Raw genomic sequence first — 25,614 nt, forward strand, 5'->3', positions numbered from 1 at the left:
ATTGTCATTGTAAATGACAATGCCATTTATCTGTTTTCAAAACCAACACATAAATAAAAATGTTGTCATTTACAATGACAATAGCTCTAACTTTTGCAAAGGCGAAACTGTTGCATTGTAAATGCTTGTTTCTTTTTTCTATCCACCTAATGTGTTCGAGTAACAGGTCACTAGGAAAAAAGCTATTGCCAGATTGTGACAGAATTCCAACTGTGCAATCAGTTCGGTACTAAAATGTGTGTGGTTATAACATGGACACACGAAGAAGGGGAGCTACATTGTTACTTATGGGCAATGTTTTCACTGGTATCAAGCATGTAAAATGTATCTCTTAATCGGAGGTTGTGGAAGTATGGCCACTGTCGCAAAAAGTGAGTTTAAACATTTGAGTAAAGAACCATTTCCAGACCCACCAACGTGATAGTGGAATAATGCACAGCATCTAAATCTAGAAGCTCAAAACTAACATAGGCAAAAATGTTGATACCTATCTGTCATGCTTTTTAAAAGTTATAAAATGTATATTTCCAATGATATTTTCGGAACTTTTTATGAAATAGTATTTTAAAATGCCATTGTTGTAATCCGAAAACGTAAGCTGTTTGTCATGATAGAATGTCTTCAGCAGTGCGGTCTGCTAGTGGTGCAGGTTTCAGATGCTGACAGACAAATGAACAATTGGTATGTTAATTATGTTTATTAGTCTCTGCATTGAAGCTTTTACATTTGTTATTAATACTTCTAGATTTATCAACTGGGGGAATGGAGCAAATTGCTTACAGTGAGCGACTTGTCCTGCGTCAGGAGCCCCAATCTGACTTACTACCTGGTGAGAAAGGTAAGCACTGTTCTAGACTAGTAGTGATGTGTTCGAGGCATATGGGCTGCAGATGGTACATTTATGAATAGATCGCCATCTGGTGTTGGGCTCGGATGATTGCACTTTGTTTTTCTTCTGGAGAAGTCTTTGTCGTCATAGGTGACTCCTCCTCTCTGTGTTAGTGCGCATGGGCATCGGCTCCATCCTTAGATTGTTTTTTTCCGCCATCGGGTTCGGATGAGGATCGAAGCGCTCCGGACCGACTTCAACAAAGAAGGTTATAACCGGCGCGTATTCCTTTCCAAATCGACGGTATCGTTATCGAACGCGACTTCACTCCATACCGACGCGATTCGAAGGACGACGACTACGAGAAACTCGACGTAGTCCAGCCCGGGGTCCATGGAAAGGACTCCATTCAAAAAATGTCCAACGTGTGGTGCTAAGTTCCCACACAAGGACCTACACGAAGTGTGCAACCTCTGCTTGTCCCCTGAACACGAATCCAGGGACTGTGAGGCCTGTGCAGCGTTCTCGTCAAAGTCGACGATTAGAAACCGTCGAGCCCGAAGACACGAGGTATCGAGAATGCAGTCACAAGCAATCCCGGAGCTGTTCGAGGACCAGCACCCAGAAGAGGAGGAAGAAGAGGCCGACGAGGCGGGGTCAGAAGCGGACGAGTCCGACGTCGAGGAAATCGACGTCCAACAAACCGTGAGTGACGACGTCCCTTTACCGAAAAACAGACCCCGCACGGTGTCGACCCCGCCCTCGAGCCCGGTCAGACAACCGAAAAAAGTTTCCAACGCCCCGCCTTCGAGCCCGGCAACGAAACAGAAACCGAAACACTCGGTCCCCCATCATAGTGGTTCCGGTTCCGATAAACCGACCACATCGACACCGAAGCACCAGGTCAAGGAAAGCTCGAAGTCGAAGCAGTCCATGTCGACACCGAAGCACGCTTCGGCGCCCTATTCATTTTAGTTGTCTCATCCGGATTGCAGTTTTCGTATAACTTCTCTTGCCTATAAGGTGTAATTAAAGTGTACAATTTTAGTGAAATCACACTTGTTCTGATGGATACTTCTAGCCACAGATTCCTCATCTTTTGAATTCCCCCTAAATTCCATAATTGATCTGGACTTATTGTAACAATTGCTCCTGTGTGCCGATAGGTCACCGAGTCAGAATTCACGGCTGCCTCACACTACTTTTAAAGTTACTGAATGGAGCTGTATAGGCACCACCTTGACAGTCACTTTCTTCCCCCATTCATTGATGTGAATCTGGATTGCTGCTCTCACATTTGTCAATGTTTAAGCAGCTCCATACGTTTTTCACGACCATGTGTCACAGATGTGTCTCCACCCAACAGTAGTCTTCAAATGGTGTTCCGACTGCAGCAGACAGGTGTCTGTTATGCTGTTTGCTTTTGGTGTCCATGGCCTACGACCAAGTTGAAGATGAGGCAGAGTTGTTACAGTAAACTCAGAAAATCCTAGTGGGGCTCATCTTTGTTCCATCGATCCAACTTTTGGCAAAAATAACAATCTACATTTGAAGGACCTGTCTACTACCCCGTCCTAGCCTGGAACCACCCAGTGGCTGGTTCTGGCTCCCGGGGTTTCCTCAGTAGTCATGGACCCAGCAGCAGATAGAGGCTTTCAGGTAGGTCGTTGTAGGAAAGTGGGTTTCTGTTGCAGTAACTAACAAATGTCAAAAGAATAAGGAGGTCTCCTTACGAATCCAATAAGGGACAAGGAGTAATAGAATAGAAATATGAAAAAGTCCCTGTTTTACCACTGTAGGAGAGTAGGGTCTGCAATCCTATGATCACCCAGATTTTTGCTTTTTGCTGCACTGGTTTACGACTTTCCCTGGCTGTGGGCCTGCTAATCAGACCCACAGCCTAGCTGTTCTCTCTATCCAAATTGTACCCAGGTACTGAATTGGCACTGGGCCCTCTCCAAGTCCCTGTACCCAGGGCTGAGGTGCACCCAGAAGTCTCCCAGGGGCTGAAGCATGTATTATGCCACCCCTGGATTGACTAACTAAAACTGACACAACTGGCTGCACGACAGCTGGGGCAAGGAGGTGTACTCACCCTTTGCTGTAGATATAGTATGCCTATATCTAACCCTAAAATGGACACACAGATCTCCTATCAGTCACTCCTATGGCAGGCCTTAACAATCCTGAAGGCAGAGTGCGTGGAATCGTGTGAGATGGTGCTCTGGCATGAGCTGAGCCTGTCTGCGGCTTTCGGGATCTATCCCTTAGCCGTTTCCATGATATCGCATACCATATACTCTTAAGTGCATTATAATCCTCGCGGTTATGTGCCAACTCTGGTATCGCTTTATCAAAACATGTCGAGTAAGGTGTCATACGAATTGGAATACTAACCCCTCGCCAATTCTGGCGACGGGGTTAGCATTCCACCCTTCTAGAGGGACACGACATGCCTGTAACCTATAACCCGGTTAAAAGTCAGACAGAGCCTTAGCATCCACAAAATGGATGCTGCCACCGAGACACAAGTCTGCCCTCCTGCTGCTGGGAGTCCTCCCAGAGCAGGAGATAAGGACAAAGGGTTTCCTGCCAGGGGCGGTGCCAGCACCGTCCCAGACAGGGTTTTGTGTATTGTAGGTAGGCAGGGCTTTAGAGGAAGGTGACTGCACGTGGCACCCCGGTGCTCACTGTGCATAGGCTGGCTGGAACCAGTTCCAGGGTCACTCCAGACCCTGTGCTGGGGAAAAGCCCGCCAAGGAAGTGGGTGTAACCACCCCCCTCCTAGTCCCACCCCTAGGGCAGGACTTAGTCGCGTGCCAGCCCCTTTTTACAGGATAAAGAGAGAGACTGGCCCCCTTCCAAATCAGATCATCTTTGGAATCAAGATACCACTTTCCACGAAAGGACTTCACGATTTCTTCCTCAAGATTCTCCCTTGTGGCTGAGGAGTAGTCACCCTGCATCCGCAGGCACCATCTAAGAACACTGCGGTCTGCTGCACGTCCTTCCTCCGGAATCCGACTGCCCAGCTCGACGAGACCCGGCTTCCCTGGCACCTCTGACCTCTACCCACCTCTACAGCACAGCTGAGAACCGTGGGTGCGACGAGACCTCGAGGGACCGGCCATCGCCAAGACTGCACGACTTCTGCACAGCAAGCCCACCGAGTAATTTCCTGGTGAGTGCTTTGGGGTCCGAGAAGCCCCCACCCTGAGCAGCTCCAGCACCGAAGAGCAGCCCCCCAGCATCTCCACGATCGGCGTGGGGCCCTTCTGCCTTCTGCTGCTCACCGCGTTGTTTGGCTACTAGCCCGTTGGCTTGTGGCCTTCCTGACGACGCCCGACGACATTTCTGCTGCTGGTCTGGTTGCTCCAGACTGGCCCTTGCTCCCTCCCAGAAGAGGAGCACCCTGGACCCTCCTGGTCCACTCAAGACGCCATTTTGAGTCCACCGCGTGGGCTTGAATTAGCCAAGGCTTGTTGCCCAATCCTGGGTAACTTCGACGCCAACGACTTCATCCTTCGTGGGACAGCTCGCACCTCCATCCTGGTCGCCGACAACGCCTCCTGGTCCGAGAGACTGCAGAGCCCAGCAGCGCCCACTCACCTGACTGCGGTGACTTCGCCCGGTGCCATCCTGGTGCCCACTTAATCACTGGCTAGTGATTCAAGAACTTGGTCCCCTCTGCTTTCAGGTTTTCTTCTTCCTTGATCCAGGCTTGGATCCATCGAACTTTCCTTCACTGGGCACCTGCCAGCAACTTCTTCCTTCCAGGCTCCTGGTCCGGCAACGAGATTCCCGACGTCTTTTCAGACCTATGCAGCTGCAGCCCCTGGGCTAGGTAACTTCGGAGTCCCAGCATAGCCTCACTATCCTAGGGTCAGGATCCACTGTCGTTTTCTTCCTACCAGGTCGGGTTCGCCCGTGAACACTAACTTTGCCTTTACTAGCCTCCATAGACTTTGTCCCGCATCCCGCGTGAGAGTGCACACTCTGCACCCGAGTCCCCTGGGCCTCCTAGTAGTAATCTAACGATTCCCTAGTCCAGTCCTAGCGATTCCAAAGCCTATTAGAACTGTTACTTACCTGCTAGTAATTCGCATTCCACTTTTAGTGTATATGGTTTTTCGTGCCCCTCGGGCATTTGTGTAACGTGCTAACTTAAAAGTATTTTCGTAAGAGTTTTGTTGTGTGCCTAGCACCCTGTCCTCATAAAGAGTACAGGGTTGTTGTGATTCTAATAAATACACTGTTTATTTTCATAACACTTGTGTGGTGTCCTTTCACTGGGTGTTCAAGGGGTAATGTGATGGTAAAACAGCTGGCTTAACACGCCCTCTAGAGTCTTAGCCTTAGACTGCTCGTATCCATGCTACTAGGATAGCTGGTCTATAAGGTTGACTTACAACCAATCATCAATAAGGGTTGTTTGGACTGATATATAGTGGTCACTAGAATAGTGAACACTGCACATCAGGCCAACTTCTCACAACCACAAAATTGGGAGAAAACACCTTCCACAAGTTAATGCAGAAGGACTCACAAACCCTTAGATACCATAACCACACATGTAATAATTCAAAGTAATAGAGGAAATGAAATCAATAAACAATTAAAATGATATTTAGAAAATTGTACAATTTATTATACATTCATAAAAAAGTCTTTACACATGGGTTATAAACAAAAGTTGTCAAACTTTTGTATAACCCTTGTGTATTTACACATTTTTAATTGTTTTACATGACACAAGAAAGAATTTTTTATGAATGTATAATAAATTATACAATTTTCTAAATATCATTTTAATTGTTTATTGATTTCATTTCATCTATTACTGTGAATTATTACATGTGTGGTTATGGTATCTAAGGGTTTGTGAGTCCTTCTGCATTAACTTGTGGAAGGTGTTTTCTCCCAATTTTGTGGTAAAACAGGGACTTTTTCATATTTCTATTCTGTTGCAGTAACCCCCCCACATTTTGCCAGTCTACTGATGCAAGTTTTCTTGGTGTGCCCTGGGTCCCTGCCAATCGGATTCCCAGGGCCTGTGATCTTTACCCAAAACTAACCCAATTGGCATCTCTAGCCACACGTCAGCCCCTGGTAAATGGTACCATAGGTACCTAGGGCACCATGACCAGGGAAGACCTCTAAGGGCTGCAGCACTTATTGTGCCACCCTTGGAGGCCCTGTACCTTTTCACACACACACTGCCTTGGCAGGCCGCATGTTTTGGTGCAGAACAAAGTGAAGTCGACATGTCACATCCCTGTGTGCCATGCCTGCAACCCAATGCCCTAGCATAGATCAGTCACCCCTCTAGCTGAGTGCCCTATGCCAGTGGCGAGGGTCCAGGTGCGTGAGCCCTGTACCCCTACAGTGTCTAATTTCATTCTTCGACATTGTAAGTGCAGTGCTGCCATTAAGAGTATATGATGCTGGGAGCTTTTTATTACGAACTCCACAACACCATAATGGCTAGACTGAAAACTGAAGTTTGTATCAAACTTCTCAGCACATTAAACCCACACTGATGCCATTGTGGTATTTAATGAAAAATGCACACAGAGGGCATCTTTGAGACGCCCCCTGAAATACAAACTGCCTCTGGTGGGTCCCTGACTGGTACACACTAGCCTGCCACCACAAGACATGTTTCTGACCCCTAGCGTGGGAGCCTATGCTCCCTGAGGCAAGAAACAAAGCCTTTCCTGGATGGAGGTGTTCACACCTCCCCCAGGCCAGGGAGAACCATCTGTGGCAGGGGAGCTTCAATGGCCGGTCAGCCTTTGCAATGCGACCCCCAGCCTCTCCTGCTATCAGGAGCAGGCCCCCTTCTGTCTCCCCTCCTTTTCGGCGGGAAAACAGGTGGGAAAAACTAGTCAGCCCAGGAGATGTGCCTACCTCTGCCAACTCCACCCCTCAGGTGGGGGAGGCGGGCTGTAGCTCACTCTCCTGTGCTCGCCATCTTGCAGATGACAGGCACTCCCCAATCAGGACTAATTGTGCTCACTCCCCACGTGGGGTGAGCACACCAAGGCTGTAGTCACCCTAAGGTCAGTAGCCCATTGGGTACTGACCTCAAAACCCCCTAAAACGCCCCTAAATAGAGTATTTAGGGGGAAGCCCTGAACCAAGAAGGCAGATCCAGAAACCACAAGAAAAGAAGATAAGGACGAAAAGCCGTGCAGAGCGAACAAGAGGACGACGCCCACTGACTTGGCCCCAGCCATACAAGCCTTTCTCCCCTCGAACCTGCTCCTGCAAAACCCTGGTGTGTTCAACAGCCAGCAACCTCAAAAACCCCGGAGGAGCTGCCTGCCTTCACTTCAAAGACTGAATCTCCAGTGAACACCAGACTTGTTCAAACTGCAGCTTCCGATACCAACCAGAAACAGCGAATCCAGCTCACTCTGCACCCACCGAACGCGGCCCGAGCATGAGTGGAAAAATACCAACAGGAGGTTCCCCCCGGCAATACTAACCCGAGATCCGGCGACACCCGACCTGCCTCAAGCCTCCAGACGATGCCTGCAGCCTCAATCCAGAGGACCCCCCTACCGCGACCAGAGCGGATAAGAGAATCCAACGTCCCAAGGCATCCCTGCACCTGACGCCCCTCGGCCTTGTGTGCCCAAACCAACGGTGCCTAACCAACCCTCAACATCCCAACTTACCCCTCGAAGTGGTGGTCCCACCTGGAAGATCCTTGTCCCTGAGCCTGCACTGTTTCTTTGCCACGAAGGTTCTTCATTGGAAACAGGGCAACCGACCTCAAAACAGCACACTGCACCTGGCCGCCCTACAGCAGCTGAGGGTGCACCTTTGGTTCTACTTTGGTCCCCAACTTGCCCTACGCTATACCCTAAGAGCTTTGCTCCCACAGCCTCGTGGCCTGCTTGCCAGCAGCCACCAACCGGAGACCCCCATCCTCCATAGGATAACATCGGGCCTCAACACTGTGCAACCGGCCGTCCTAGTGCCACTAAGGGTGCAATTCCAGTGTGTCACTGACCCTTGGAGACCCCTGAGTCTAACCCCAGAACCTTAACTTTCACAGTCGTTTACTTACCTGCAAACCGATAACCTGTTTTTCCTCCATAGGATACCATTGACAATTTTCCCTCCAAAAAACGACGAAGTGTGGAGTTTTGAAAACTAAAGATATTCTTTAAAAATCATACAAATAACCAAAACGTGTTTTCTCACCTGTTTGCATGACCTGTCCCAGTGCTGAATCTAGGCATCCAGACTGAGTTAGAAAAAGTTATGTAAAAGTAACGTACATGCAATTTGTTGACAAAGCCTATTCATTTTAATGTACAGCTCCAAAAAGTTTTTAAGTGTTGAGTTTTGAAATTTGAAAATATTGTTTAAAAATCGCACAATTAACAAACTCATTTACTCACCTGTTTACAGGAAATGTCCCAGTGCTGAATCTAGGTATCCAGCACAGAGTTAGAAAAAGTAACATGAAAGTGACTTACCTGCAATTTATTGAAAAAGCCTATTCACTCCAATGTACTGTATTTGCTAAGTGTTGCATTCTACTGCTCCACTGTAAATCAAAGTACTATTCCTATTGTATTTCCAAACAGTACTATATCCAGTAACTTATTACTGAAAAGTATTTAATGCTTACCTGTTCCGGGCTTGCTTGGTTCTAAAAATAAACAGTATATTTTTTTATAGAAAAACAATTGGCCTAGAGTACTGTTCTTGAGTGTGTAAATTCATTTGCTGACTGAGTGTGTACATCAAATGCTTAACACTGTCCTCTGACACTACCTTACTGCTCGACCAAGCTACCACTTTAGAGAGTAAGAAAACAAGTTACTTACCTGTAACTACAGTTATCCAGTAACGGTATCTTTCATAGATTCACATGCCTGAATCATTCCTCGTGGCGGGAGTCCCACGGTAAAATACAAAAGCAGTGCCTAAGCAAATAACAGTAGTAGGCTAAAAGAAAGCCCAAGGGCCTAAATCTTAGTAGCCTATCTACATCATTATATGAAAGGAACTAAAAAATAGTTCCACCCAATCAGCTTCCAGCACCCAGTAGAACCTTCCCAACAGAGGCAGTTCTCCTCAGATTTTCTTATCACAAATGGGAATCATGAATCACAAACCGTACGTACTGTCTCGCCGGGGAGGAGGGTGGGTGCATGTGAATCTGTGAAAGATGATCACACACAAGGGGTATATAGAGTGCACGACTACAACAAAGGAAAATTCTCCAATTTGGAAAAACTGCCCTCACTCACATACCGAAGTGGCCTATGGTCAAGCCACACTTGGAACTGCAGTAACAAAGGCAACAAAAGCCAGATGGCTGGTTTCTACGATTCATTTCTGGCATAACAAGGCCAACAAACCTTTTCAGAGAAAGGTCAAAGCGCATTCTACCAGGACGCGTCTTCTATCTACACGGTGCCTAAAGGTACAGGATTACTTTGGGCAGGGCTAGCCTAACTGAACGATTGTGTTCACGGGCAGACCCCCCTGACGGACACCAGTTCAAGTTTGTGTAGTTCATAAACTCGTGAATGTTCTCCCCTTAACTTTGGGGTCTCTTTCTCCACTGAATGATTGGAAGACCCGGAAGAGTACGGATTTACGAGACCTACTCCATTCGGGAAACCCAGTGACCGAAATACGGCATGGGATATAAGTGGATTTAACTGCGACAGTCCTGAGGAAGACCGAAGTGACCTCTCGGGGCACAACTGAACCGGTCGAAACATGTTGACTTTAGCAGTGGTAGGAGGGAAGTCTTGAGGAACCTCATTTTCTCAAGACATTTTCCCATCCTCTTTCATTCTTTTTAATCCTGATAAGGGTATCAAAATTGGGTTTAATAAAGTAATTCTTTCTACTGGCACCCTTAATCAGTTTTAAACACATCCTTACTGCACTCTTTCGTCGCACTAACAGCAGATCCACGAGGTGTTCACTTGCACGTTCTATCACTCATGTATGTTATTCGTTGTACGTATTGACTGATTGTGCTGTACGTCTTGTAACGTGGAATTTATTATTTTTTTCCCCTTCCTTAATGCTCCGCCCTGGATGTGGCTACACCAGGGCGTTTGTAGCAGGCCCTATGATGAAGCATGTCACATACTTCGGTATGTGAGTGAGGGCAGTTTTTGCAAATTGGAGAATTTTCCTTTGTTGTAGTCGTGCACTCTATATATACCCCTTGTGTGTGATCATTTGGTTTACCTTAGGGGGCCGGGGGTATAGGAGTTTAAACTATTTTGGCCCTCTCCCCTTTCATGTGTAGAACAATCTGTGAAAGATGCCATTACTGGATAACTGTCCTTACAGGTAAGTAACTTGTTTTCTTATCCAGCATTGTGGTATCTTTCATAGATTCACATGCCTGAATCAGAATAGCAAGCAGTAAGCTAAAAACAGTGTCGTTTGCGGATGGCGGGAGACCATTCATAAACTCCCAAAACACAACCATGAAGGCGGGAACATTAGTAAGCTAAATATGCCTTCAAAGAAATAAAACCCATGTCAAGAAACATTACCTAAGTAAGTCTAGGTTATAAAAACAAAGAAAAATGCATATATTTAAAGGAATAAACATATAATATGTCACATGAAACATTGCAGCATATACAGGGCAAAATACCTGAATCTCACCTTAGTGAAAAAGATGTTGAAGAACCGCTTGTCCTACGCTGCATCGTCCTGTTGTGCCGATTGCAGACAGTAGTGCTTCGTGAATGTGTGAACATTCTTCCATGTCGCAGCACAACATATATTTTCCAAAGTCACTCAAGCAAACAATGCTGCAGAAGCTGCTATAGTCCTGGTAGAATGCGCTTTGACCTTTCTCTGCAAAGGTTTGTTGGCCTTCTCATGCCAGAAATGAATCGTAGAAACCAGCCATCTGGCTATTGTTGCCTTTGTTACTGCAGTTCCAAGTGTGGCTTGACCATAGGCCACGAACAATTGGTTGGATCGCCTGATGTCCTTAGTCTTCTGTAAATAGAACTTTAAACAACGCTTAACGTCAAGCCAGTGTAATGTTCTCTCAGCTGGCGTGGATGGATCCGGGAAGAAAACTCTTAACTTTACCGGTTCATTTAAGTGAAATTGAGATGGAACATTGCAGGGCTAAAAAGTAAACTGAACTGCCCCGAATGGGAAAAACTGATACTCTTGTGACATATGTATGTTCCAGGAAACCTGGGCTGTTGAGGAATTCAAACGACAAGGTTTTGCCTCCTTTTTTATTCCTGCTATCTCTAATGGCAAGGGAAGACCTTCGGGAGGACTTATAACATGGATTGGGAGTCACTTAGGGTGTGAAATTTCAATGGAGGGTCAGAGAGGGCCTGATATTTTGAGTCTTTGTTTGACATTCAAAAAAGATTTTAAAATAAAACTACTTAATATGTACTCGAGGCCTGTAAAGAGTGGTAAGGAGTCCTACACAATAAAACAGTTAGATGCTATATTAGAGGGACAGCCAGATGACGGCTTGATTCTTGTATGTGGCGACCTAAATTGCCACTTTGATCCAATCAAAGACTTTGATGAATCATATGGACGGGAAGAGGATGAGGTATGGGCAATTCCTGAGATTAGCACCAACCCGATCGGGGCACGGACCCCATTGGCATTACAATTAAAAGCCCTGACCCTTAAACACTCACTTCGAGCCTGTAACGGTCGATTTGGTTCCGATACTGCGGGGAATTGTACCTATAACAGGATAGGCCATGAGTCAATCCTGGACTATGTTCTGATTGAATGCAGGGGATGGTTCCTGGTTACAGATTTCAGCATACTCTCTAGGTATGATAGCGACCACAATGCTCTCCTAGTATCCCTAATGCTCCCCATAGATAGAGAACTTACCAATCTAGAGTCGTCCACTAGGGAAGGTCTTTTTCTCTCAAATAATAAGAGAAAGGTAAAGTGGATACAGATGGAGAAGTGTGAACAAAATCTGATCTCACTTTATGAGAGTCTTATCCCTGAATTTGTGATGCTTTTTAAAGGTGCTGGTATAAGTTTTGAATCACTAAATAAAGTTGGGACAGTAAATGATACCATCTATTGTAAGCTGAGGGAAGCATTTTGTAGACCTTGCACTAAAAGCGGAAAGAGTAAGAAAAAGGTGACTTGGTTTGATAAAGGCTGTAATAAGGCCAAGAAAGTTCTTATTGTGGCAATTAAAGATAGATGCCAAAATACTATTAATTTAGCAAGTGCTCAGTATAAAAAATGTATTGTTGACGCTAAGATTACTTGGGGAATTGCACAATGGGACAAGATGAAAAGTGCCTTGGAAAGTAAGAATGTGAAGGCCTTTTGGAATTTAGTTGCAACGGGAAGTAGCGAAGGTCGGATACCCTTGGACTCAAATATTGCAGCAGAGAGTTGGGAGGCTCATTACCAGGCCCTTTATGCCCTAGAGCATTGTATTAGTACAAATAAGAGCACATTACCCACTAGTTCTTCCAGTATAGATAAAGATTTTCCCTCGATCACTATGAATAAGGTTGTAAATTCAATTAATAGGATTATCCTAGGAAAAGCACCAGGTTTAGATCATGTCCCGGGAGAACTATACAAGAAAGAGCCTAAAATTTGAGGTCCCGTTCTGTGGGTGATTTTTAACGCTATTTTACTTGGAATGGATCTACCAGCATCTTGTCTAGGGTCAGAGGTCGTCCCCATATATAAAAAAGGTTCTCCATTACTCCCAGGTAACTACAGAACTATTAGTCTGTTGAACGTGTCTCAAAAGGTCTTCGCTAGAATTATTCTAGATCGTGTTCAAACCTGGCTAGACGATAATGAAATCTTGTCCCATCTTCAGGCTGGGTTTAGAACCAAAACCTCTACAATAGACCAGGTATTTAGGCTCCAGCTTCTCTACTGGAAATCGGTGAAGTCAGAACGAGGGAGTCTATATGTGGTCTTTGTTGACCTGCGTAGTGCTTTTGACTTGGTCCCCAGAGAAGCTCTCTGGAGGGTGTTGTGGGAATTGGGGCTTCCCCACTATCTTCTAGAAATAATAAAACGCCTCCATGAAGGGAACTTCGCTAGAGTTAGATATGGGAAAAATGGGGACCTTACCACTCCTATTCCAGTAAATAGGGGAGTGAGACAGGGGTGCGTCTTAGCCCCTACAACCTTCTGCATATACATCAATGGATTGGTGCATGCCCTGGGCCAATGTAAGAACATCGATGCCCCAAGGTTGGCCCAGGGACATGTGCCGGCATTGATGTTTGCAGACAATACGCGGCTTCTCTCTAAATCCCCTATGGGGCTACAAAGCATTTTGGATGGATTTCTAAATTTTTGTAAGGACCGGGGCTTGGAGATCAATGTCCAAAAAACTAAGTATATGGTCTTCAATCCCCGTAGATCCACCCATCCTGGCCCCCACTTGAATGGAGTTCCTTTAGAAAGAGTTCAGGAATTTGAGTATCTGGGGGTTACTTTGAACGAAAAGATGCTCTGGGGACCTCAGTTAACTAAGGCAAACCTTAAATTAACTCAAACTTCGGGGGGACTGGATAAATTCTTTAGAAATACGCACCATAAACCTTTAAGTCCTGTGATAGAAATTTACAAAACACAGTTAAGAAGTGCTACTCTTTATGGTGTGGAGTTATGGGGCCATTCCAGCATCAACTCGATTATGACTACAGAGAACAAGTTTCTCAGGCAAATAGTTGGGCTCCCAGTAAGCACTCCTTTAACCCCACTGCGCCTAGATCTTGGCGTCAGACCTATCACTTATGAGGATGGTTGTAGGCCACTCCTCTATTGGCGAAGGATATGGACAACTCCTGAACTAGCAATATTTAAAAAAGAGTTAATCGAGATTCTTAGTTTACCTGGGAGTGGAGCTATCCGTGGATAGCCTATATTAAACAAACTTTGTTCGCTTTAGGCTATGGTGATCTTTGGGAAAATCCGAGTACTAATTGTTTTAGAATCATACGTAAGAAACTGATTGGAAGATATTGGGATGTGCACCTGAGGAATTTGTACACAGACCCCGGGGTTGGTACCAGGACATCTCCCTTTCTGGAGGTTAAATGTTCATATGCCATGGAATCTGTGCTTGATGTGATTCAACCAACTCTTGCTCGGAAACTCTTCCTGCAGTTTCGACATGGATGTCTCTCGCTCCATGCTGTGACAAATAAATGGACAAAAGGTCTGGAAAAGGGTAGTCCTGCATGTACTGCCAAAGAAGAGACTGACATACATGTGCTGTTCTTCTGTGAGGGTTATCGTATAATACGGCAGTATGAGCTAATTAGTTTATGCAGGAACCTGGGCTCTTGTCGATGTATGGAAGTATATAGACTTTTGAAAACAAACACTGATTTGCCCATTGTTTATACAATCTCTAGGTTTTTGTATCGCATGTGGTGTAGAAGGGCAAAACTTCTCAAATCGCAATGATCTCTTTTTTAACCTATGTAAATATTTTATTACTATTTTTATTCTGATTTACTGTGGATTTAAATGGAATTTGATATTATGTAGAATGCATTTTACCTTTAATTTGTCTCTTTTATGGCATTTCGCCGAAATAAAGATATTGTGACTGACTGAAATTGAGACACTACTTTAGGGATAAATCTAGGATTTGTTCGAAGAGTTGCGTAATCCTTAGTGAAATGTAAAAAGGGCCCCCTCCTGTGGGAGGGTGCAGGAGCCTATCTCTGATTGGGCAGGGCTCCCCATCCTCAAGATGGCCGAAGCCCGGAGTTGTGCTTCACCTCGCCTCTCCCACCTGAGGGGTGGAGTTGGCACAGGCTGGCACACCCCCTTTCCTCACGTAGGGTTTCCCGCCAGAGTGGGGGTCAGAACCGGTGGGGACCAGTTGCTGAGTACAGCAAGTGGCCTGGAGCAGCTCACAAAGGCGGCATGTCTTTGAAGCTTCCCCCTGCCATCCTGGGGAGGAGACTTAGCACCTTGCCCAGGATGTGCATTGTTGCAGGCCCAGGAGAGCGGGGGCTCTCCGCCCAGGGTTCCAGCAACATGTCTGCTGTGTGGCAGCCTGGGCAGCCTCTCAGACAAGACGTAGATTGTAGGTTAGGTTCAGGGGGAAACTCTAATTTGCCCTCTGTAGTGCATTTGACATTAAATCCCACACTGACATCAGTGTGAGTTTAATGTGCTGAGAAGTTTGATATCAGTGCAGCCATCATGGTGCTGTGGAGTTCGTAATACTCCATATACTGTTAATGGCATCGCTGCACTTATAGTGCCCAGGAATGGCCCTGGGTACTGTAGGGGCACTGAGTTCATGCACCTGGGCCCACACCACTGGCATAGTGCACCCAGCTAGAGGGGTGACTGATGTATGCCAGGGCAGTGTTTGTGGGCATGGCACACAGGGATGTGTCGACTCTGTTTAGTTCTGCACCAGGACACTCAGCCTGCAAAGGCAGTGTGTGGGTGTCAGGGTACAGGGCCCTTAAGGGTGACACAGTAAGCGCTGCAGCCCTTAGACGTCTTCTCAGCTCACAATTCCCTGGGTATCTAGGGTACCATTTACCAGGGGCTGATAGGTGGCCAGAGATGCCAGTTGGGTTTTAGTTTCAATACAGTTTTAGGGAAGGAACACAGACCCTGGGCACCTGGTTGGCAGGAGCCCAGGGCACACTCAGTCAAAGCACATCAGCAGTTCAGAAAAAAGTGGGGGCATACCAATGCAAGAAAGATGGCACTTTCTCACAACCAGTTTTTACGTCCGTGTGGTGTGTTCAGAATACTTGACCAAGACCATCAAGACAAGACAAAAGTAGAGATGGGCACATTATGAAATGACATTTGCCACAGAGGAAACAATCAGTTTTGAGTATATGAAGCCCTTCAGGACATGAAAAAAGGTAATGAAACCACAAAGGCATGGGTGCCCTACTGTATAAGGGAATATTATGAGTAGGCAGGACCCAGAGCTAAAAAGCCTCAAGAGGAGCTATACAACCACAAACGACTCACCCAGCCTTCAGCTAGCACTCCTCCACAATCGCAATACTTATCAAACTTCTTTCGCGGCTGCCGGAGAGGAAAAGGGGTAACCCAAAAGAGGGGAACCACGCAACCAAGTGACTACTCACAAAGAGTGCTCTTATACAAGTCACCAGTAGGAGGAAGAATCAAAGACTCAAAGGGGTGTAATCAAACTACTTTCTGGTACCAAACCATACAAGATTTTAAGACCGATACTGGACGCGAGGTCTATAAACTAGTTCATGAAGATGCAAAAGATCAAAATGACAGCACTAACAAGAAGTTATTTTTCTGAAAGGGGAAGGAAACGACATGGTATCCAGACTTTAAGGACGCCTACTAACACCTTAAGCTCAGCCCTGGGAATATGTGGCTGTGAGTAGCAGAGCTTACACAAAACAAGTGTAAAGTATTTAAACTGCCTGAAAAGAATCTGAGAAATACTCGAGACACAAGAAATCAGACGCCAATTTATAATCAGCTATATTTTTCATGTATTTTTGGATACAAGTGAAAAAGATCCACAAGAGGTTTCCGAAGATCGATTTTTCAAGGTACAGTAAATATGCGCATTCTATTGGTACATATACGGTCATTAGCAAATTCAGCAAATTTGCTAGAAAAATAGAATACGTCAGTGGGCGCTAGGTAGTAGAGTGCTGACACAGAACGATGTGAAGGAATATGTATGTTCAAGGCATATGAGCTGCAGATTGTACACTATGCATTAGATCGCCACCTGGTGTTGGGCTCGGATGATTGCAGGTTGTTGTCTTCTTCAGAAGTCTTTGTAGTCACGAGATAGGTGACTCCTCCCTTGGACAATACTGCGCATGGGCATCAGCTCCATCCTTGGATAGTTTTTTTCCGCCACTGGGTTCGTATGAAAGTTTCTCTGCTCCGGCTAGAAAAACACTTTTCAGCAACTTCGAAGCGCAGAACTTCCTCAAACTTCTACAAACTACCCTCGAAATCGACTGCAATACTTTCGACGCCATCAGTTCCATTCCGGTCATCGACGCGGGCCGTTGGGCCTACCGACGCCGTGCGGCCTACACCACATGGAAAGAACTCAGTTCAAAAGATGCCCGGTATGTCGAGCAAAGTTTACACATAGCGACCACCACGAGGTCTGCAACCTCTGTCTATCGCCGGAACACGAGTCGGCCTGCACAGCTTGTGCATCCTTCCGATCGAAGAAAACCATCTGGGATCGGAGAGCCCGTCGACACGAAATGAGGAGATCAGCTCCAGCACCGGAAGACATTTTCGACGAAGAGGCTCCCCTCGTTCCCGAAGAAGACTCACCTGATCTCCAGATCGTATCAGAGGCAGACAACTCAGATGACTCCATTCCATCGGGTCAGCGCGTGAGTACTACTGCCCCTGCACCACATATTCTGTCCAAACTGAAGGCAAAGGTCAGCACTCCGCCCAAAGGGCCCAGTCGAGACCGAATACCTGCTTCGAAAGCCCCGCCTTCCAGCCCGGCTCCGAAGAAGACAACTAAGCCTTCTGGTGCCTCGACACCAATCAAGCCTCTTCTATCGGCACCGAAAAATAAAGATGCCTCGGCCCCGAAGCCAAATGACCCTTCCGCACCAAAGCCTAAAATAGTACCGGCACGAAACATAAAGACGTACGGTACCGAAACCGAAAGAAGCACCGACTCCAAAGCCGTCCACTTCTACATCTTCAGCGCCGAAGAACACAAAGCCTGATTCCGAGGTGCTCAAATCCTCGAACATGCCTACGAAGCCGAAAAAGACACCTTCGACACTGAAAACTATGCCACAGGACATTATAACACCTCCCAAGGCTAAAGACACACGACAACCTCCCCTGGTACCGAAAAAATCGACGCCCAAGAAGGTTGTAGAGGAGGAGGAACTTTTTCGACCAGATCCTCGACAAAAGAAAATCTACATAGACCCAAAGACAGGTCATGTAGGTGCTACACCTCACAAGAAGAGACCAGCAGATACACCACCCACACCTGTGGTTCCTGCCAAAAAGGACTGTGCAACATCTCCTATGCACCCTTCCTCTCCCATACCTCCTCTTCCTTCTTCTCCTGTTCATCCTCGCATATCACCTCAAATCTCTCCTGTACATTCTCCATTATCATCACATTCCCCAAAACAGAATGATGATGAATACAATTTGGGTGGATGGGAGGACATGCAAGAACCTGATTCATACCATGTAGATGAGGGTATATGGGACTTTTCACACCCCAAAAAATGTGCCTATATGGGATTTTACAAACCCACAAAATCTGTCTGACATTCCTGAACCGCAGTCATACCCATCAAAACCTTCCCCTCCAGAGAATACCATTGGTTTTGGGCATCTGTTAAACAGAGCTGCTGTTTACCATGGAGTCCCTATGCATTCCGATGCCATTGAGGAGGATTTTCTCCTAGACACCTTTGAGCAGTCTCAGCGGTCTGCTCAAATTCTTCCCATGATCATCAAACACGCTCCAGAGGTATTTAAGACCTTGTACGCACTAGAATATTAAACCCTAGAATAGAGAAAAAATATAGACCTGCACCCACAGATCCAGTCTACATTAAAGGCCACCTACCACTAGACTCATTAGTTGTGGCCAATGCTAGAAAGAGGGCAAACTCTCAAACTTCTGGAGAAGCTCCCCCACCTGACAAGGAATCAAAAGTGATTGATGCGTCGGGTAAAAGAATAGCTGCACAAGCTACAAACATTTGCCGTATAGCAAACACACAAGCCTTCCTCTCTCGTTACGATAGGGCTCATTATGATCAATTAGAAAAACTACTTGAGCACCTACCAGATCAGTACAAAGACCAAGCAACTGACCTTATACAGGAAGGCAAGCTAATATCCAATGCCTCTATAAAATGCGCACTAGATGTCGCAGACACAGCATCTAGGGCTGTAAATACCAGTGTCATACTTAGGAGACATGCGTGGTTAAGCGTTTCAGGGTTTAAACTGTAGGAGAGTACGGTCTGCTTCCTATGGTCACCTCCACTTTTTGCTTTTGCTTTACTGGTTTTCGACTTAGATGTGGCTGTGGGCCTGCTAATCAGACCCACAGCCCAGATGCACTCGATTTAAATTCACACCATGTACTCTAGGTACATCCACGATTGGGAATTGGTTCACCTTGTCAGCCCCTATAGAAGTGTACCTTAGGTACTCCGGGCATAGGTGTAACCAAGGCCTACCAGGGGCTGCAGCATGTATTATGCCACCCCTGGCTGGCCACTCAAACTGACACAACTGGCTGATCACTCAGCTGGGGCAAGGTCGTGTAATCACCCCTTGCTTAGGTATAGTATTTCCATATCTACCCTTAAATATAGACACACGGTAACCTATAAGTCACTCCTATGGCAGGCCTTAACAATCCTGGAGGCAAAGTGCTTGGCTATGTGTGAGATGGTGCTCTAGCATGAGCTGAGCCTGTCTGCAGCTTTCGGAACCATGTCCTTATAGCTGTTCTACGATATCGCCATACCATATACTCTTAAGTGCATTATAATCCTCGCGGTTGAATGCTAACTTTGGCTTTATCTAAACATGTTGTGTAAGGTGTCATATGCTTTGGAATACTACCCCCTCGCCAATTCTGGTGACAGGGGTAGCATTTCACCCTTCTAGAGGAAGAAGAAATGTTGTTGCTGACTATCCCGGTTAAAGTTAACCAGAGCCCCAGTGTCCGGACGCTGCTGCCACAGACACAAGTCTGACCTCCTGCTGCTGGGAGTCCTTCCAGTCACTGAGGTTTGGACATTAGGTTTCCTGCCTGGAGAGGTGCGAGCACCACCCCAGACAGGACTTTGTGGATTGGGACAGGGAGGGCTAAATAGATTGAGACACTGCCTGAGGCACACTAGGTGCTTCATGCATACCCCAGTTCAAACCGGTTGCTGGGGCACTACAGCCCCAGCTCTGGCGTGAAACTGGACAAAGGAAAGGGGGTGTAACCACCTCCCTTCCTGGTCCCACCCATAGTAGGGACCTAGAAAGTAATCCAGCCCCTTTTAGTTGTATAAAGGTAGGAGCTGAGTCCTGAGACTTTAGATTTGATCCTGAACTGAAACTTGAAACGAAACTCTGGACCTTCGACGTTTGCTGAAGCTGAGGACTGAAGAATCTCCCTTGTGGCCAAGGAGTGACCACCCTGGGCAACCAGGCACCATCCAGCAAATCAACAGCTTGCTTTGTTTGTCGACGCTCGCGCCGAGACCCGAGCACAGAGCCTGACAAGACCCAGACTTCCAGACCTCTCTGACCCTCTCTTCACGTCTGCAGCATAGCTGAGATCCGTGGAGGCGACGAGACACGTGGGACCGGACATCTTGAAAAGTCCACGACTTGCTAACTGTGCAGCTCCTGAGGTATCCTCGAAGCTGTGCACTGGGGATTGAGAAGCCGAGCTCCACCTGCACCGAAGATCAGCCCTCCACACTCCACGAGTTCTGCGTGGGGCCCTTCTGCTTGTGTTCTGCTAGACGCGTTGTCCGGTTGCTGGCCCGTTGGCTGGTAGCCTCTGTGATGACAATCCATTGAAACCAACTCGATGGTCTGGTTGCTCCAGACTGGCCCTTGCCTCCCTGCAAAGGTGAGGCATCTCAGACCTTGCTGGTCTGCATCAGAAGCCTTCTTTGAATCCTGCGTGGGTTGCCTTTGCCAAGGCTGGTTTACTCCAATCCGGCAGTCGACCCCTCCATCTGCGAGAACCTTCGTGGGACAGCTCCTCTCCAGCATCTGGTCGTCCTCGACGCCTCCTGGTCCGCGTGGCTGAAGAGACAAGCTTCACTACAGCACCTGATTGCTCCTCGACGTAGTCTGGTTCCTTCCTGGTTCCACCCGGTCACTGGCTAGTGACCCAGACTCTGTCCCCTCTGCTTTCAGGTACTCTTTATCCTCGATCCGCCCTTAGATCCACCCTGACATCTTCCTCCTCGTCGCCTGCAGCATCTTTCTTCACAGGCTCCATAGACTTCAACGGCGAAACCCGACACATCTTCACACCTATGCACCCGCTTCCTGTGGGTGAGGTAACGCGAGTACTTCGGTGCTCCCAAGGGTATTGACTATCCAAGTGTCTGGGTTTTTAGTTGTTTCCTTCTAGCTAGACCGGAAGTCTCCTAAATCCTTCTTTTTCTAAACTCTAAGTTCCCATTGACTTAACATTGACTCACGCGTGTGTGTAAAGAGAATACACGCGCTGCCTGTGGGCCTCCTACTCCTAACCTAAGGTTCAGCTAGTGTAGCTCCAGCGATTCTCTAGGCCCTAGGCCTTTCCTTTTCTCGTGACGTGGTACCACTTTCTTAGTATATGGTTTGCATCGCCCCTAGGGCCTAACTGTATTTTGTGCAACTTAACGTATTCTGACTAAGTAACTTGTGATGTGCTTTTGCCTCTGACCTCATAAAGAGTTCAGAAGAGTGTGTTAGTAAATAAATACATATATATTTTATATATATCCTGTGTGGTGTCCTTTCATTTGGTATTCAAGGGGTTACATATGGTTAAACAGCTGGCTTTACACGCCCTCAAGAGTCTTTTAGCCTAAGACTGTTCTGTCCACGCTACCACTAGGATAGCTGGTCTATAAGGTTGACTTACAACCATCACCATAAGGGTTTGTGTGGACTGGTGCAAGGTGTTCACTAGAATAGTGAACATCATATACCAGGCCAACTTCTCACATAAACAAGAAGTGCAAACCACCATATCTGAAAGAAACAGGTTAGTATTAGATTCCTTACCTTAGAATATCCCCAGGCGTCAGACTGGATCCGGAAATTTTTGCGTAGCAGTACCCTTGCGCGTCGGTAGGCGTCGTCTGCGGCTCCGCGTCCGTCGTCGGCGTCGTGGGCGCCAGGATGACGTCGTCGGAGTACTTAGACGCCGCCTCCGCGTGCTGACGTCAGTTCTTCTTTTTTCCGCGACAGCAGCGCAGATCCGGAAAAAGCGGTACCTTAGTCATTTTTTGACTAAACTTTTTTGATCCCTTTTGATCATTTTTTCGAGTCTTCAACTCTGAATGGTGTCGATTGGGATGCCTTGTTTTAAACCCTGTGAGGACTGTGACCGGCTGATGTCGGTTACCGATCCCCACCGTCGGTGTCTCCACTGTCTTGGCGTCGACCACGACGACAAGGCCTGTTCCGACTGCCGGGCCCTGACTTTGAAAACTAGGCGAAAGCGGTCCCGCAAGCGACTCGAACTCCGGCAGTCGGTCCCGCGCCGCGAGAGGTTCCTGTCCGGACGGAGGTCGAGGGACCGGTCGCGGGATCAGAGCCATCATAGCTCCGGTAGTCGTCATCACTCCTCTGGATCGAAGTTGTCAGGTAAGCACAAGAAGTCGAAGAGACGTCATCGCTCTTCTGATTCCCCCCCGACGCTCGCGCGACGCGGCCGGGGGTTCAGGTGACACCGCCCACGCGGCTCCGTCGGCGTCGCGTGCGTCGCGTCCGGCTTCATACCCTCCGGTCCCTAGGCCACATGCGACGTCGGAGGAGGTCGAGCAGTTCCTCATGGCCATGAGGTCTCTCGCTCCTCCGACGGGCTCCGCGGTGCCTTCGGGCCCAGCGGACCCGTCTGGGGGCCCTAGCGGGTCGGGGGCTACGGCCCCGACGCCGTCTGGTGCTTCGCCGCCGGCGCCTTCGGGCCCGGCGCCGCAGGCCCCTGTTGGATCCGGTTCCGGGTCGTCGCCGGTTGACCTCACCAGCGCCGGTCCCTCAGGTGTCACCTCCGGCGCCGTCTTCGGGAGGCGTCGTCCCAGATGCCCCCCTCCATCCGGTTCTGACGCCGTTTGGAGAATTCTACTTCAACGAACCGGCCCCATCATATGACCCCCCTGAATTTCAGGAGAACGGTGACGAGGAGAATTGGGAGGGGTCTGAGAACCCTCTGACACGGGAGTGTCAGTCCCAGGAGGACTGGACAGGTGGACTTGCGGATGCCAGTGGTCTGGATACCTCACCAGACACTGGTTTTGTCTCACCTTCTACCGTGGCTACGGAGGAGAAGGCAACCTACAGTGTGGTGCTGACGCGGGCGGCCAAGGCCTTGGGTCTTGAACTCCCTGTCGCGGCTGTGAGGACTAACCTCCTCACTGAGGTCCTTAAACCGCAGTCAAGCTCGGCTGAGCCTCTGCTGCCATTTAATGAGGCCTTGACCGACGTTCTTTTGGGCACTTGGTCCAGGCTCGCTAAAGGTTTGCCTGTAGATAGGAACGTGGCCAGACGCCACCGCCCGGCCCTGGGCGACCCTTGTTTCCTGTCCACCCACCGCACCCCCGAGAGCCTGGTAATTCAGGCTTCGAATTCCCAGACCGCATTTCCGTCAGCTCCGCCTGACAGGGAATCCAAGAGGTACGAGCAATACGGCAAGAAAGTATTCTCATCCCCGAGTCTGGGACTGCAGTCTTCCAACACCGCGTGCCTCTTGAGCCGTTACACCCACTCTCTTTGAGATACGGTCGCAGACGTACTGCCAGAATGCCCGTTGGAGGTACGGGCTAAACTCAGTCAAGCCCTTGTGGAAGGCCGAGATGCGGCACGTTACTCTATCTGTTGTGGATTGGTTACCACCGACTCTCTGGGCAGGGCGATGGCAACGACGGTGGCGATTTTTCGCCACGCTTGGTTGAGGTCCGTCAACTTTTCGGCCGATGTCCAGAATTTCACTCATGGACATGCCGTTCGATTGCCGTCGCTTCTTTGGCGATAAGGCAGACCATGCGCTTGAGTGCTTTAAGGACTCCAGGGCTACGGCCAGATCCTTGGACCTCTCGGCCCCGCGCCAGCAAACTGGTGCCTTTCGCTCCTTTCGTGGCCAAGGAAGGGGCGCCCCCACATGTGCCGCCTGCCACGCACCGCAGACTAACATCCAACGCGGTGGCGGCCGTGGAGGTGGTCGGGGACAACGGCGAGGTCAATCCACACCTTCCCCCGCAGCATCCGCCTCAAAACCTTCCTAGTCCGTGCTTTCAGGCCCATGTGACCCCAGTGGGGGGCAGGGTTCGCCATCACCTCTTCCACTGGCGCACTGTCACTTCGGACAGGTGGGTGCTGCAAATCGTCCGAAGGGGCTACTCCCTCCCCTTCGAGGCGACCCCTCCAGCCATGCCACCGCTTTACCACTGCGTATCGGGGGATCATTTGCGACTTCTGCAGGAGGAAGTTACGGCCCTCTTGGCCAAGGGGGCCATCGAGCGCGTTCCTGGGCCAGAAGTAGGGTGTGGTTGCTACTCCCACTACTTTCTGGTACCCAAGAAGGGTAAAGGGGGCCTACGCCCTATCTTGGACCTACGGAACGTCAACGGCTTCCTCCGGAAGGAGAAGTTCAAAATGCTGGCACTGGCTCAGGTCTTAGCTGCCCTGGACCCAGGAGACTGGATGGTAGCGTTGGACCTGCGGGGCGCTTATTTTCACATCCCCGTCCTGCCGGCCCACCGGCGTTACCTGCGGTTCACGGTAGGCCACGAGCACTTTCAGTTTACCGTGCTCCCCTTCGGCCTTACCAGCGCCCCACGGGTGTTCACAAAGGTGATGGCGGTGGTCGCAGCTCATCTGCGCAGGTTAGGGGTTTCAGTCTTCCCCTACCTCGATGACTGGTTGTTGAAGGCGGGCTCGCCCGAGACAGTCGTCAGCCACCTCCAGACGACGGCAGACCTCCTGCATCAGCTGGGGTTTTCCATCAATGTGCCGAAGTCACACCTTTGCCCCTCTCAGAAGCTCCTCTTCATCAGGGCGGTTCTCGACTCAGCGCAGTTTCGGGTTTATCCTCCCGAACAGCGGGTTCGGGACATTCAGGCTCTGATTCCACTCTTTCAGCCTTTGTCCCGGGTCTCGGTCAGGTTGACGCTGCGGCTTCTGGGGCTGATGGCCTCCTGCATCCTTCTGGTGCATCACGCCCGGTGGCGGATGCGGGCTCTGCAGTGGGACCTGAAGTTTCAGTGGGCCCAGCATCAGGGCAACCTCTCCGACCAGGTCATGATCACGGAGGGCACTGCGAGACAGTTGCAGTGGTGGCTCACGGTCCGCGATTGGGTCAGCGGCAGATCCCTCTCCCTTCCCCAACCGGAGCACGTAGTTGTGACGAACGCGTCCCTCTAGGGCTGGGGAGGCCACATGGGAGAGGCGGAGATCAGAGGCCTCTGGTCTCCGGCGGAGTCCCGGCTACATATCAACCTTTTGGAGCTGCGGGCGATTCGTCTAGCACTGAAGGCATTCCTCCCCTCTGTCGGGGGGAGTGTAGTGCAGGTGTTCACGGACAACACCACCGCCATGTGGTACTGCAACAAACAGGGCGGGGTGGGGTCGTGGACCCTTTGCCAGGAGGCGCTGCGCCTCTGGCAGTGGCTGGAACATCAGGGCGTGACCCTGGTGGTTCAAAACCTGGCAGGTTCTCTGAACGCCAGGGCGGACGAACTCAGCTGTCGGTACATGATGGATCACGAATGGCGTCTGAACTTGCACGTGGCGCAAGGCCTCTTTCAGCAGTGGGGAGAGCCTTGGTTCGATCTATTCGCCACCGAAGAAAACGAGCAATGTCATCAGTTCTGCGCGTTGGAATTTCCAAGGCGGCACTCGCTCGGTGACGCTTTTCGTCGCGAGTGGAGTTGCGGTCTGTTGTACTTTTTCCGCCTATACCACTTCTGCCCAGAGTGCTGAAGAAGATCAAACGCGACCGGGCCCAAGTTATCCTTATGGCTCCGGACTGGGCACGAAGGTACTGGTATCCAGACCTACTCAGT

The 25,614-nt window shown here is 48.8% G+C and overlaps 1 protein-coding gene across 6 annotated transcripts in view; it reads left to right on the top strand.

Annotated features, from left to right (window-relative positions):
* The window catches only part of YLPM1 (YLP motif containing 1), a 1,323,976-nt gene that overhangs the window by 305,948 nt on the left and 992,414 nt on the right, over nt 1-25,614 (top strand). For all 6 annotated transcript variants that reach the window (XR_013600905.1, XR_013600906.1, XR_013600907.1 and 3 more), the window contains exon 7: nt 746-838. Coding sequence is in view for 3 of the 6 variants with exons in the window: in XM_078659897.1 (XP_078516023.1) it covers nt 746-838 (93 nt within the window). In the remaining 3 variants the exon portion in view is untranslated. The remainder of the gene's footprint in view (nt 1-745; nt 839-25,614) is intronic.

This window comes from Lissotriton helveticus, chromosome 9 (assembly GCF_964261635.1).
Source record: "Lissotriton helveticus chromosome 9, aLisHel1.1, whole genome shotgun sequence".
Taxonomy (NCBI): domain Eukaryota; kingdom Metazoa; phylum Chordata; class Amphibia; order Caudata; family Salamandridae; genus Lissotriton; species Lissotriton helveticus.